This window comes from Opisthorchis viverrini (genome assembly GCF_000715545.1).
Source record: "Opisthorchis viverrini unplaced genomic scaffold opera_v5_327, whole genome shotgun sequence".
In the NCBI taxonomy this organism is placed as follows: Eukaryota; Metazoa; Platyhelminthes; class Trematoda; order Opisthorchiida; family Opisthorchiidae; genus Opisthorchis; species Opisthorchis viverrini.
The window spans coordinates 479,220-493,825 of record NW_008751989.1 but is presented as its reverse complement, the minus strand read 5'-3'; the positions used below and the strand labels follow the sequence as shown (position 1 = coordinate 493,825).

The window sequence follows — 14,606 nt, the reverse complement described above, 5'->3', positions numbered from 1 at the left end:
ATGTTTGTAGACATGAATTGGCTTCACTACAAATGATTCAGGCAAAACTGCTTGAAAAAAGAGATCTGTGGTAGATTTGTGGACTCGCTTTGTAGCATTTGCTTGGACTTGAGAAACTCTCAATGAATATCCAGGAAAGTTCAGGAAGACGCTTTCAAGAGAAGATGGGTATTCAATTTTTTTAATTAAGATGCATATGAGAGTTTTGCTTCCCTGTCCAATAGTATGCAACTGGTCGGTTGGCATTTTATAATAAGTAACTCCGCAGCGAAGGCCTTCTTCCTTTCAAAAGGCTTGGATAGACAGATGTATATGGAATTCAATCCACTGCATGGCTAGGCTACGAGTTAAAGTCACCAGACCAGTAGAATACATGCGGCCTTTTATTTAGACGCTTCGGGCTCCATCCTCTCTTGAGCGTATTGTGACAGGCTACTGGTTTGTGAAGACGTACCAGATGCTTTTCCCATGTGAAGCATGCCAACTGGATGCTCTCAGCGAGTACAAACATAAAGCCTCATTCTCATTTGAGAGGTGTAGGTTAGAGGCAAACGTTAGCTGACGCGTAATAAAACTCATGTCTATGGGTAGTAGACAGTTCACTCTACTGTGGAATGAGGGGGCACCTTGGCAGTTAGTCTGCGGCGCTTGGCATTTGGATTACACACGTTTCATCCTCAATGGGATTGACATCGTCTGTGTGGGATTGAGTGGGATCCACTCAACCAACAACCAAACATCGCATCCAAGTTGAGGTATTCTGTAACACAATCAAGACTAGGCACACCACCAAAGCCGTAAGGCATTTAAAAGTTTTGCCACTCAACTTCCTATATTGGGTTACTGGGCATCAAAGAGCTAAAAAACATGGTAATTTTGGAGCTGGCTGATAGAAAAACATGAAAGTTGTGAGTTATACTTCCCTTCTTTCTGTCATTAGGGAATGTTTCTGGGTCTTTCCTGTTCAGTTATTCCAAACTCTCTGCATGAAACCTTCGTTTAAAAAGTCCTGTTTATTGTTTTTGCGAACATCCGGGCAAAGATCGGAGGAAATCAGTTTTTTCAAATCAAGTCTTCCTAGTCTGATTCCCTTAGACATAGCCTTCAGTAATCACGCAAGGAACAAGCTACTACAATGAAGTAAAATGGACAGGAGTGAAGCCAATGTACAGATGCTTACTATCTTACTTTGATTAAACGACCCTGATTTGCTCCTTTGATCAGAGGAGCTTGGCCGATTTCTAGAAGTTTCAAACCAGTCACTAGACAGTTATAGTGCTCGCTAATCTGTAAATGTATAAAGCTCATATCAGGTGTTAAGCCTATGCTAAATGGAGCGACTTTTCTGGTAGCTTCTTCTTCATATCAATAAAATCAAGGCCACGTATTCATAAGGAAAATATCGACCAGTAAGACGTAGGGCATATGGTTGAAAACACAGAAGAGACTAAAAGTAATGAAATAAAGTACCAAATACTGAGGGAAGTTATTCATGCTTTCAGTTTGGTTGTTGTTCTGTTCGCCGAGCTTGGCAGCTGGATTGCAAACATTCTATCATCAATCAAGGTAACATCGTCAGTGCGGGGTTGAGAGGAGCTCACCTAATCCAACTACCAAGCTCGATGAACAGAACAAAAACCAAGCAGATCACCCTAGCTACCAATATTCCATAGCACTTCCAATATATATTTTTTCTCAACGAGAAATTGGCGTGAGAGACCTTGTGTAACATAACACAAACAACTTGTTCATCGACCGATATTCGATATTCCTTATTGGTATTCAAAAATCCCTCTTGTAACACTTCAATTTTCACCACCCAAGTAGGCGCTGCTTCAAAGTGCAAAACAGCTTGAATGCACTAGGATGTTTTTTTTACCATAAAGTGTGTCAACGTACTCCGATTGTTAGCATGATTATGTTCCATCACTTAAATTTGTAAAAAAACCTTAGCCTAGAACTGGGACACAGCACTTTACAGCCTCAATTCTTCAGCTTTTATTAAATCAGAGTTACCTAGTTTAGGTTAACTAAAAGTGTCACTATGGCGAATGCCAAACTTGTATTCAACACAAAACTTACAGCTCAGAATACGCTAACCATTCTGGACAAATATGGGTAAGCTGCTCCTGTACGTGTCAATTGAATTTTTATTTTCATATCAGTCAAAAGTAAGTCAATTAAATCACCCAGCAACACTTTCTATTGTTTCCAAAGAAGTCATGGTTTTTGGACAGAGTGTAATTAATTTCCGGCTGCTTTTCGATTAAAGATGCAATACCACTTTCACTGGTTGTACCACCAAAGCACCCCTAAACAGGTGTATCTCCATGAAGAAGCATTCAGGATTACTGGCGGTTCACTGTGAAAATGAGTACTTACGCAGGTGAGAAAATGAGTTTGTCGTGCATCTTTTAGATTTCTTTAGAGAATTGTACAAAACGTTGGGATGTACTACACTACTCATAAAATTGCTGAGAATTCTTCGACAGCCCACGATCGGTTTCGCCCTTCTTGAGGCTCGTCAGGTAGGCGCAGTTCCCGAGTCCCCGTCAAACTTATGTTCTACTCCAAACTAAATTTGTAAACAAATTTGGAATCCATCTGATGTTTCCAGGCAACTCAATGTGCTGCACTAGGATGCCTCATTTTTCAGCTGGTACTATATTCGTGATTTCACGATACATGTATAGACGTAATACACTACTAATAATGCTTGACTTGCGCTTGACGGTCCACTACTTAGCTTTGCTTAAATATGGCCTTCTGTAGACTAGATACATTTAGAGTTGTTTTTCTTAAGAGACCATGAAGTCTACTATGAATACTACTTCCTGGTTCGGATGTAGAGCAGAGCGCAAAAGTGGTCCATTCGGGTAGAGAGGTTCAAGTTACGGATACGTGTGATATAAAACGTAGTCCTTGATCAGTGAATTTTCATAATTCACTCTAAGACAAAAAATAGGTACCGAAACATAGGAAAAGCGATGTTAAATCTAAACCATTTTGGGGTCGTCGGTGTATGACGATGTACGTTAGGTGAGGATCAACCCATGAATCAAACTTTCTCATCACTCCAGTAGTTTTTGTCTTGATTGCGAGGAACATGGATAAAATCATCATCGGCCTGACGGCATTCCAATTCTCCTGCCGTCCTATATCCGAATTACATGAAACGAGAAAAAATGCGCCAAACTGTTAGTTCGAAGAGGGCCAAGTTCTAGCGATGCAGTGGAATGCTATTTTCTTGTTCAAATTATCGTTTTGGCTCCATCTTACAAATCGGTTTCCTATGGACAATTGAAGCTCTTGAACTGAGGCGTCGAAAACAATTGACTTCGGTGGTCTTTGTATTAGTTTACTAGCTGAAGTCATCCTCGCATATTCTTCAGGTTAAACCATGTCGCAACCTGATTATTGCCGTTTATTCCAATTTTTTGCGACCAGCCACTGTTCTATATTCCACTTATGATACACTACTCATTCCGCCGACAGAACATTTTCGGTCACTGCATTCAGTCGTATTTGTTCAATTATTGTTTTCCAGGAACTAGTTCGCTTGGATCTGCTTCATCTGATATAAGCTGCCCCCAAAATGCCATCAACTGAAGCAATATGCTACTGTCTGTTTTCCTTACCACGTCGAATACGGTTCATTTATGTAGTAGTGTCTATTCCGCATTTCTTTTGATACGCGTTAAGTCACGTGTACGTTTATCAATTGGGATGGTGTCAGCTGTACCTCAGCTCAGCAGGTCAGCAAGAGATGCGAGTAGTAGTCAAGCTCCACGTTCATGTTTTTTTCTAAATCCTGATTGCTTAAATTCCAGCAAACAATGTGACATTTACGCAACTGTTTTATCAAGGCTTTTTATCAGTTTACTGTGAGATATCCCCAAGTTTCTAGTCTAAAATAGCGCCCTCCAAATGAGGCCGGTAGTTAAAACGTGAGTGCTGATGTTCGATTATTGCCTTGGGCATCTTCGGTCAATTGGTATGACAATATAAACTGTCGTTTTTTGCAGACAATCCAATCATCCGTTACTGCATTTTGATTCGAGACTTCATCGAAACGTTTGTTGCTTTGGACCCGTGGACCCTATAGCTTGAGTGTGCGTAAACACGCCATCAATGCCTCAGCTTCATTACTGCTAATGGCCTAATGCTGTCATTAAAGGTACACCCGTTTGACAGTGATCTTTCTAGTGTATGTAATGAGAATTATGTTAGATAATTTTAGCCTCTTGAGCGCACTTGCCAACCAAACTTGTCTTTTAATGGATACCCGCAAAACACTCGGGATTTCATTGAGTTCAATAAAACTGTTGACCAAAGATTGAAAAGTGACCCAATTTGTCGTGCACACACAGAAAATTATTAATTAAGAATAATAGCGAGCAATAATTGTTCTACAAGAGATTCTGTCAAAAAATGCGTTAAAAAACTACCTTGAAGACTATGCTATGTTTTATAGCCTTTTCTTTATCGAATTCAGCCTGGGCGGATGCTGCCTTTGTGCATTCGAGAGCCGAACAATTTCTGTGTCATCCTCAGTCTGACCTTTAATAATTGATATCCATCCACGAAGCCCAAGCATCGTTAGATATTTCGTCTACAGAGGTTTTTCAAAACCGAAATCTGTGCTAAACACATATCTGGCATGTCCCTGGTGTGGGATGGAACACCAAATCACACCTGAACGACAGCGCTATCGCGTACGTTTCAGACGAGTGGTTCACCTTGAAGGATAGCAGTAGACGATAGCATATGGTGTTCTCAGCATTAATTTGTTGTGCTTAACACGCTTTCCTGCTCGAGAAAAGCATGGCATCTAAGGAGGAGGTCATGTTGCGCATAGAAAGCATTGAGAAAAGATGTTTGCAAAACGTCAGCTGCAAGAATCTAGCCACAAAGTGTCCCTATTCCAGTATAATGTCTGTTGAATCTATTTTCTGTGCAGAGTTACTGGCCCATGGAGTCCTTGAGTACCTGCCACAAGGAAAGTGGCACATTTCAGTTTGAATATCTTAGGTTCTGATTCACTGGCTCTGTACTGACAGATCGTTCTACTTGTTACCGAATGCCCACATTGGATTTGGTAATAGGCGTTGGAGCATTCGGGTATTTCAGGTAGGAATTCGCCTGTGATTTGTCAACCTGTCATATATAGGTGGAAGCTTCTCCGTATGCGAATCCATTACTATTCACACCAGTTTTTATCGAATCAACATTTGACACTGCCCAAACGTGCTTTTGTTCACATATTCACCTTTCTGGCATGCTTCACTTCTCTGATAAATGAATGCCAAATGAACACTACTTGGAGTAACAGCGAAATGACCACAACAACGCTGAGCTTCCTTTTTAATGGTGCGTAAACGTAAGTAGGAACCAAGTCATATTCATTGCAAGAGAAGTATAAATGCAAGCTTCTGTGACAGAGATCCGATAAATCAAGTTTGTTATGGGCAACCACAGGTTGCTTTGTTTTCTGATTTTGTGGTGGTGACCTATGCCTTTTAGAATCAAGTATTTTAGAATCAAGCATCTCGACTTTGCAACATCACTGACGGCAAAACGTTTTGATATCACAAAGTCATTTCTCGCCAATCGGTTCAAACTTATCGTTTTCGCGGCACCCATTCTTCGAAGGAAAGCAGATCTGGTCACCAAACGTTAGTTGTGTTGATCAGCATATGCGGTGACTATCATCCACGAAACATCCCATTGGATTGAGCTCTGGAGTAAGTCATATCTCCAGACGTTTACCGGTCACCAAACGTTAGTTGTGTTGATCAGCTTATGCGGTGACTATCATCCACGCATGAGTTTACGAAACATCCCAGTGGATTGAGCTCTGGAGTAAGTCACATCTCCAGACGTTTACTAACATATATTTTATCCAGTGATTTTTTATTTCCACTCCACTGAAAGTGGGAGCTGAGTATCGGAAAATGACGATAAGCTGCGTTGATATCAATTCCACACAGCTAAGATTGATTTCCGACTGAATGGACCGTTCAACACAGTTTCTTATTCGATAAATCCCAATCCAGCATTCGTTCGTTATGTCTGAAAAACAGATCTGTCTTAAAATCTGCTACGCGTGATAAGTTGTCGAGTTTCGGTGTATTTTCGTATCAATAATCACGTGATGCTGACCAAGTGATTTGCCTTGCTAGGGCAGAATTTTTCGAATGACGGGTCATCGAAGTTGAGCGCATTATTACTGACTTTGGAAGCACTGGCAAAACACGCAACCACTGGATTACTTATCTCCGTATTCTATATTTAGCCGAAAGAACTAAACGTCCACCGGCCACATCTGGCTGCGTAACGGAAACGATTTGACGGAAAATAACGTAAAGCAGTATTATTCGGGTTGTACAGGGTAATCAGTTGTTCTCGGCCTTGTCCTTAAACTTTCCTGACTGGCCGAAATAATTTCTTCCTTCCGTCAAACAATCATTAGGCAATTTGGTTGCACTGATTCCATCAAGACTCAGCTTTCTGACCCAGAAACTGGTCACGGTAGCCAAAACTGTGTGATGTACGGAGGTTACAGCCTGCCTCTGATGTTCCTTTTTGAGTGGATCAACATCCTTTTCTGGGTCTTGTAAACGTCGAAGAACGCTCTTGACCCAAATGTGTATCGCGACCAGGTAACGCATTAACCCGAATGCTTGTAATAATATATATTCCCTCTGAAGATCCTAGTCGCTGGACCATGGCAAACAGGCTGACAGCTTTTTTAGTCCGGGTGAAAATCAGGTGCCCGCATTTACTAAACTTCTGAATTGTTGCATGTTATCGCGCATCAAGTTATATTCTTTGACGGGCTAAGGTTGGAATCAATCTAACTCGCCACAGTTGACTGACAAAATGCTTACCCGCATCTATGCAAACAGATGGTTATGATGATCGCTGATCGAGTTTCGGGTGGCTTAAATGGTATACTTTAGTAAAGTAGTTACTCAGCTGTACATCAAAGCAACACACCTGATAGTAGTATCCCTGCACAAAAACTGCCTTCCTTCTTAACTATGACTTCCCAAAAATCAACTAATCCCGGGCAGAAGTATACACTCTCCCACTGAGCAGACGTTACATTGATTCTTTTGAGGACAAGAGCTCGATTTCAACCTTTTGAACAGTAAGTGTAGCTTTCCTTATGTTGTTGTCCTCCTGTAGGCAAGTGACAATCTTTTAGCAATGACCACAGTCAACCACTGTGGTAACAACCTAAAGTACCTCTGCAGAAGATGTCATCTACCAGAAGCTGCTATTTTTCGGAGTTCTTCAAATCATCTGTTAAGAAACAGATCGCCTCATAGCGATAAATCATCCCCTCCAGGTAGGTGAGAAAATGTAATGAATATCCCACAGTGCACAAGCAAAGTTTGACCAAAGTGCTACCCAACTTTATCATGTAGGCAGCAGTTACTTGCACCTTCCCTGACTCGTTGAGTTTTTAATGAATACGATCAGTCGGAGAAAACGACTAATTTCGTACCTAACTTGGCGTGCCAAATGCAATGGTGAGTTAGTCTCAACAGATTTGTTAACCTTCTGCTCGTCCTTTTGTTGCCAGTTTTTGTAGACAATAAATTCGGCCTAATTCGTGGAGGTTTGATCGATGGAACAACTGCTACTAAAGGCCTGCTTATGTTTTGTTTTAGGACCACTGACTCTTAGTGATACATTCAATTGTTTCTGATCAGGAATATGACCGTGTGATCAACTGGATGGTATGTCAGAATGAATATTCACAAATACTACTGCTCTCATTGCTCTGATGGCCTCTACACAAACTATTTTGACCTCCATTTCAGAACACGGCCTGACAGAATGGCCGTTTTTCGTTCATATTAGATTTGGATATTTCACCAATTACTGCCAAACTTAACCATAACCTCAACGTTGATGGTAATTTGTTGGCGTGCTGACAAACGGGCCAGAACGTGTTCTTGATTGACGGCATGTTGACGCGGAGCATCAACTTCCATTCTTGTGAGTGGCCAGCTAGAATACACTATCAGGATGGCCGCCCAACAATCGTGTCGTATATGTGAGCAATGCATTCATTCCTATTGACGGTATACTTTAAGTGGTCCGTTCGCATGTCCAGGACACTAGGCCATACAAAATTCTCAGTAAAAATTGATCCTGGGTGAGGTCAGGTCAAGCCATTATATGTGGGCGTAGAGGGAACCGTGCGGGTCTAGACATGCACGCGCACAGGGCCACAGGTCTATTGACTCTTGCATATACACAGAATCTCGTTTTGCGGCGTCGCTATATTCCAGAGCCTCACGACTACGAGCCAACTTACGTTGAGTTGTCAGGGAGAGGCGTATCCAACACCAACCACTCATCCGCTATCCTAATGACCTTTACAAGCGGTAGAAGAACATCGTGACAAGTTTGCTTCAGCAGGCATTAGGGCATACTAAGGGACTCCGACTCGACCCTCAAAGACAAACGTATATACTGAAGTGGGACCAGTCACCAAAAGGAAGCTGGTTAATGCGTCTACGGCAGTGGTTCCTAACCCTTCTTGCAATCCATTCACCGACATCATGACCGAAAATTTCCCTCCTCTGGAACAAGTTGGCCGATGCTTGTTTTCCACTGATCCATTACCACACCAAATACGATGGCGACAAGAAATATAACTCATTTAATAACCAATAGGAAAACCAGGACACTTTCCATATTTTCGTGTCTTTCGATATAGAAAAATAGTTGTTGTACACACGTGCACTTGACTGCTTTTGATAGAATGAACTGAGAAAAATTCACTGTTTGAGAACAGAAGAAAGTGAAGTCATCAGTGAAACAAACTTGCTTTGTTACCAGAGGCACAGAATATGCTCAAGGGTTTTAAAAACACAAACCGGAATATGGTTGCTACTTTTTCAGCCAGATTCAATGTACTCTATTTGCTTTGAAGTCTTATCGGTATTTTGTCGAATAATTTAGATGTTAACAGGAAACACCTTAATCCCAGATAGTTCTGTCGTTCATGGTATTCTTCAACGAAATTTACGGTAGACGAGTGTTCAAATGAGGATATTTAGCGAGCCGTCTCCAATCGGTTTGCTCTTAGAGTATAAGATTAAGGGAACATCGGACGCCGCCTAACTGATGAGCCTCAAGAGGGTCCAAATCGGTAATGGGCTGTCAAGTAATTTTTGGAGATCTCGTGATTGCACAATATACGGGCTGACTGACGGCTGATCAAGCCCCACTTCTTGTTTGAATAGTATCAAAATTTTGACTCACTGGATGCAACAGTATTAAGTTTTATTCAAAACGCACTACTCATAAGGTTGCTCAAAATCCGCGACAGCCCACCAAGACCGGTTTCGCCCTTTCTGGGGCTTATCAGGTAGGCGCAGTCCCAGGGTTTCCGCCAACCTTACGTTCTACTCGAAACCAAATTGCACGAAGTTAGCGAATATACACTCATTTGCAAACTAATTTGGCTTTTTCGAGAGACTCACCTGGAACCCAGCTGAATCTCTCGTTTGTGATGATTCCAGGCGACTGAATGTCCTGCACCAGGCCGCCTCATGTTTCAGTCGCTACGATATTTGAGATATCGTAATACATGCATATTCGTAATGCACTACTCATAAGGTGGCTGAAACTTTGTCAACAGCCCACGACTGGTTTCGCTCTTCTTGGGGATTAAGTTTTGGAAAAACAGCTCCTGTACACGTCACTAACTTCGTTGATCTACACACCAAGGTACCTTGTTCACGGCAACTTGATTTAGTTGAATCCGCCCTAACAATAGTAGTCGGCTTGCAGCTTACCATATCTACTAAACAATTCGAATTTCGCCCATTTCCTTGAATCGCCTGAAAAGCATCCTCCTGTTGCGGCCTTTCTGTTCGGTAACTTCAATCTTTGATGGGATTCAGATTTTTTCAGGCACGATCCACAGTTCGTTGCCGATGACGCATTACCATGCACTGCCACGCATTAGCATGATCGGGAAGGGTCATATGGAATCGAGGGGAGTAGTAAATCTTCAATGATCGCACGTATGAAGTATGTCACCATTTGATTTTTACTATTTACGATTGATTTTGTCATAGTGGGTCACTTCTACCATCTTAACTACCAAAGAGTGGCTTGCTTGATACCGGTGGCACATTACTTCAACAAGGCTCTCCGGCTTGAACTGTTTTTGTCACGAAAGATGACAGATACATCTCACTTGGAGATGAGCGTTATTCACGGTAAAATTTCGATCGTGGTTAGAAACCTTACGGGTGACACGTAGTGCGGCTTTGGATATAGAATGCCTGCATAATTTTATTTAAATTCACCGATCTCTGTAGCTCTGTGTTCCTCATCGGCCGAGACAACACTGAGGTCTCCACCTTACGTTTACATTAGATTTCTTGGAAAAATATATTGGAAATTCCTATCTGAGTGGAATTATGTATCCACAAAAGCGAGATGGATTCTGACAATGACCAGACCTCGTGAGTTTCGATTTTACGCTCTTCAGGGCATGGATTGAAACCCGAAAACAAGCTGAATAACCTGAAATTTAACGATGCATTTTTTAGATATGCTCTGGAGTGTTGAGAAAAAACGGTGAGCATAGCATTCGAAGGCGAAAAATTTTTCTCTAATAATTATTATCAAATCTAGGATACCATCGGATACGCAGCTGTCTATCAAAGCAACTCACTTGATAATAGTATCACTGCCCTGTGTAAGTAAATGTTATGGAAATACAATTTCCAAGCCTCACTATATCCCATAAGTACGTTTTGATTTGAGTAATGAGTTATGAGGATTAAGCAAGCAAATCAGAGGGAAGCTACAAAGTTTCGAATTAATATTTTTTTATCATGTTCTTCGGCCGGAAATGCCGCGCAAAAGCTACTTCATGTCCTAGCTGAATCCAACATTGTTTTCGCCGTTACTGAAAACTCTTCAGCAACCCTATCCCGGTCTTAATATTGTTGGGGATCACATGGTGGTTTAGCTCCAATGCTCCATGGTACACATTTTCTACTTGAACATCCAAGTACACAAAATCGGCGCTACACGTTACGCTGCAAACTATTGTAATGCTTTCAATGAAGATTTCACCAGGTAAGTGAAGTCATTCTATGCTGAAAAGCCAAGACGCAAAACACAGCTGTTTTAGACCTCGCGAAAATCCAGAGAATCGAACCAGCAGCCTCCCAGCAAGTAGATGATCCTTAGATTGGACAGTAGTGGCTGCTCAGTGGTGTGGTTAACTCGCCACTCACCCACCATTCTCATAATGTACATCACACAGTCACCGAGGGACCATATGACGTGAAGTCCGTGCTAGACAAATGAGTGACACCACATGCGATCTAAATGGAGTCAATCACGCCGCTGATCAGCTGTTCGTGACCGGAAGGTTAACTGTTTAATCACTAGCCCAAAGACTGCTGCTTGGAGACTGAATTATTGTTAGATGTATAATACCGATAACTTCCAGTAAGGAGGAAAAGCTGTACTGCCTTTTTCTTGGCTTTTCACAGGAATGGAATAGCCATCGGAAATTCAGTAAGGAAAGAGACGATTTATCACATTCGTTTCGATGACACAGGCTGGTGTATGACTGCTCTTGGGCAAATTTGGTTTTTCAGTAGAAGCATGCTTGATAGGAACTCGAGAACAGAGGTTGGTGTCTTCGAAAAGGCCAACAATGTGCGCCTCACTGGCTTCTTCACACCAGCAGTCGTCGGCGCGCCCTTGCGGAGGCCTTTGTGACAAGCTGCTTCCCAGGGGCCTTGCCACCAGTGGACTTCCGAGCTCCAAGAAGGGTAAAAAAGAATAAGGGCCGCCGGAGATTTTTTCACAACAACATAGAGAATATTACACCTGGGAACCGACCCATTCTTAAGGTCTTTGAAATTCACCAAGATGAAAATCTTGAAATCGTTTGAATGGCCAAACGAAAACCTAATCAAGAAGACAAGTCAGGCTATGGAATATTCGATATCTGAGCCAGTCCTGAGCCAGTCCAAGTTTAGGGAAAAATCTTCCTTCAGGGACTACAGCCTTCAAAGCGTAATCTATTCATCAAGCACAGCATGGTTCCCTCTGCGAATGAAAGACTTGTTGTGTTCTACTGATGTGTGTTTTCGGCTCACGGACATTTCAAATAGCCTTAAATACAGATGGCCGCTTTTGGATGCCCTTCAGTCGAACGTATTCGAAGTGCAAACGCATTCAAAGCCCTACCTTCATTCATCTGCTGATGTTGTGTCAACACGTACCCGATCTGTTGAAAACTGTCAGGCATCGGGTATCTCAGATAATCAGTTTTGGCATCCTTTGTGGTAAGTCGTGCACAAGTGACAGTGCAGTCGGACCATATGAGCGTATAATTGGCAGTTGGCCTCATTTGTCTATCAGTCATGATCCAGTGGGTCACGAAGGCTGATCAGAAAATCACCACATCGGTGAATCGACACAGCTGTCTATGCAGTTTCTTTAGAAGAACTAGACGAACAGGAGTGAAAAGAATGCAAGCAAATAGGATCCCTTGGTTTCGCAAGTTTTGTAACCAATCCCACAGGTTCCACTTTAGGCTTACACCCAAGAAGTAATTGTGGCTTTGCGCAACGCACGAATTATATGACTGACAGGGATGAACTTATGTTGTAAGGTCAAAAACAGCTGTAGTTAAAACTCATAGGAACTCGAGCTAACGAATGCAGGTACGGGCGATGCGTCGTGCTGTCTAAATTGATCATTCTTCTGATTTCACGCTCTGTCACTATATATATATATATATATATATATATAAATATGTGTGTTGTATATATATGTGTTGTCGGGTCATTAGAAATACTCCAGTTAATCCGTCCAATCTATTTTAATGTCTAATCAAATTGCTGCACTTAATCTACTTACTCTGTTCTGTAGGAGAGCGATTTTGTTAAACTTCTCTGCGCTGATGGATCACACGTTATGTGCTCATCACGGGCAAGCTGAATACAGGAAACTACTCACAAGGTTGCAGAAAACTCTTCGACAGCTCACGACCGGTTTCGCCCTTCTTGGGGCTCATCAGGTAGGCGCAGTCCCCGGGTTTCCATCAACCTTATGTTCTACTTGAACCCGAATTCGACTGTTTTCGAGAAATACGCTCATTTGCAAATCGATTTGGTTTTTACGAGAGACTCAACTGAATCTCTCGTTTGTGATATTCAGTTGAGTCTCTCGTGAAAACCAAATTGATTTGCAAATGAGTGTATTTCTCGAAAACAGTCGAATTTGGGTTCAAGTAGAACATAAGGTAGACGGGAACTCGGGTACTGATGAGCCCACCTGACGAGCAGCAAGAAGGGCGAAACCGGTCGTGAGCTGTCGGAGAGTTTTATGCAACCTTGTGAGTAGTTTCCTTTATGAAAATATACTGCGATATCTCGAATACCGTGCCAACTGAATCATGAGGTGGCCTGTGTGCAGCACATTCAGTTGTAGAATATCATAAACGAGAGATTCAGTTGAGTCTCTTAAAAACCAAACAAGCTGAATACATCAGTTCCCTCCGTGCGTAGTCCTACTGTTTCGCCGTTGATCGTGAGCGCTGAACGACTCAAAGATGGGACTGTGGTTCTTTCCTGTACTTATAGTCCAGTTCAGTCCACCCCTACACAAGGAATGAGCCAGCATCCGTCGAGCACTGACAAAAGTATTTTTCCACAGAAAAGAAGCACTACGTTTGCATGTGTCAGATCCTTTCCAAGAGGGTTCCGTGACTCCAAATAAACAAGTTCTTCTCCCCACTTTGCATTGGACAACTTATGTGTTGTCGGGTCATTAGAAATACTCCAGTTAATCCGTCCAATCTATTTTAATGTCTAATCAAATTGCTGCACTTAATCTACTTACTCTGTTCTGTAGGAGAGCGATTTTGTTAAACTTCTCTGCGCTGATGGATCACACGTTATGTGCTCATCACGGGCAAGCTGAATACAGGAAACTACTCACAAGGTTGCAGAAAACTCTTCGACAGCTCACGACCGGTTTCGCCCTTCTTGGGGCTCATCAGGTAGGCGCAGTCCCCGGGTTTCCATCAACCTTATGTTCTACTTGAACCCGAATTCGACTGTTTTCGAGAAATACGCTCATTTGCAAATCGATTTGGTTTTTACGAGAGACTCAACTGAATCTCTCGTTTATGATATTCTACAACTGAATGTGCTGCACACAGGCCACCTCATGATTCAGTTGGCACGGTATTCGAGATATCGCAGTATATTTTCATAAAGGAAACTACTCACAAGGTTGCATAAAACTCTCCGACAGCTCACGACCGGTTTCGCCCTTCTTGCTGCTCGTCAGGTGGGCTCATCAGTACCCGAGTTCCCGTCTACCTTATGTTCTACTTGAACCCAAATTCGACTGTTTTCGAGAAATACACTCATTTGCAAATCAATTTGGTTTTCACGAGAGACTCAACTGAATATCACAAACGAGAGATTCAGTTGAGTCTCTCGTAAAAACCAAATCGATTTGCAAATGAGCGTATTTCTCGAAAACAGTCGAATTCGGGTTCAAGTAGAACATAAGGTTGATGGAAACCCGGG

The 14,606-nt window shown here is 42.2% G+C and overlaps 1 protein-coding gene across 1 annotated transcript in view; it reads right to left on the bottom strand.

Annotated features, from left to right (window-relative positions):
* Nucleotides 1-1,188: 1,188 nt before the first annotated feature.
* T265_15045 (hypothetical protein) overlaps nucleotides 1,189-14,606 on the bottom strand; it is a gene marked incomplete at both ends in the record, with an annotated part of 95,683 nt that continues 82,265 nt past the window's right edge. The window contains 2 exons of the mRNA XM_009176341.1: nucleotides 1,189-1,287; nucleotides 11,738-11,817. Coding sequence (XP_009174605.1) covers nucleotides 1,189-1,287; nucleotides 11,738-11,817 — 179 coding nt within the window. The remainder of the gene's footprint in view (nucleotides 1,288-11,737; nucleotides 11,818-14,606) is intronic.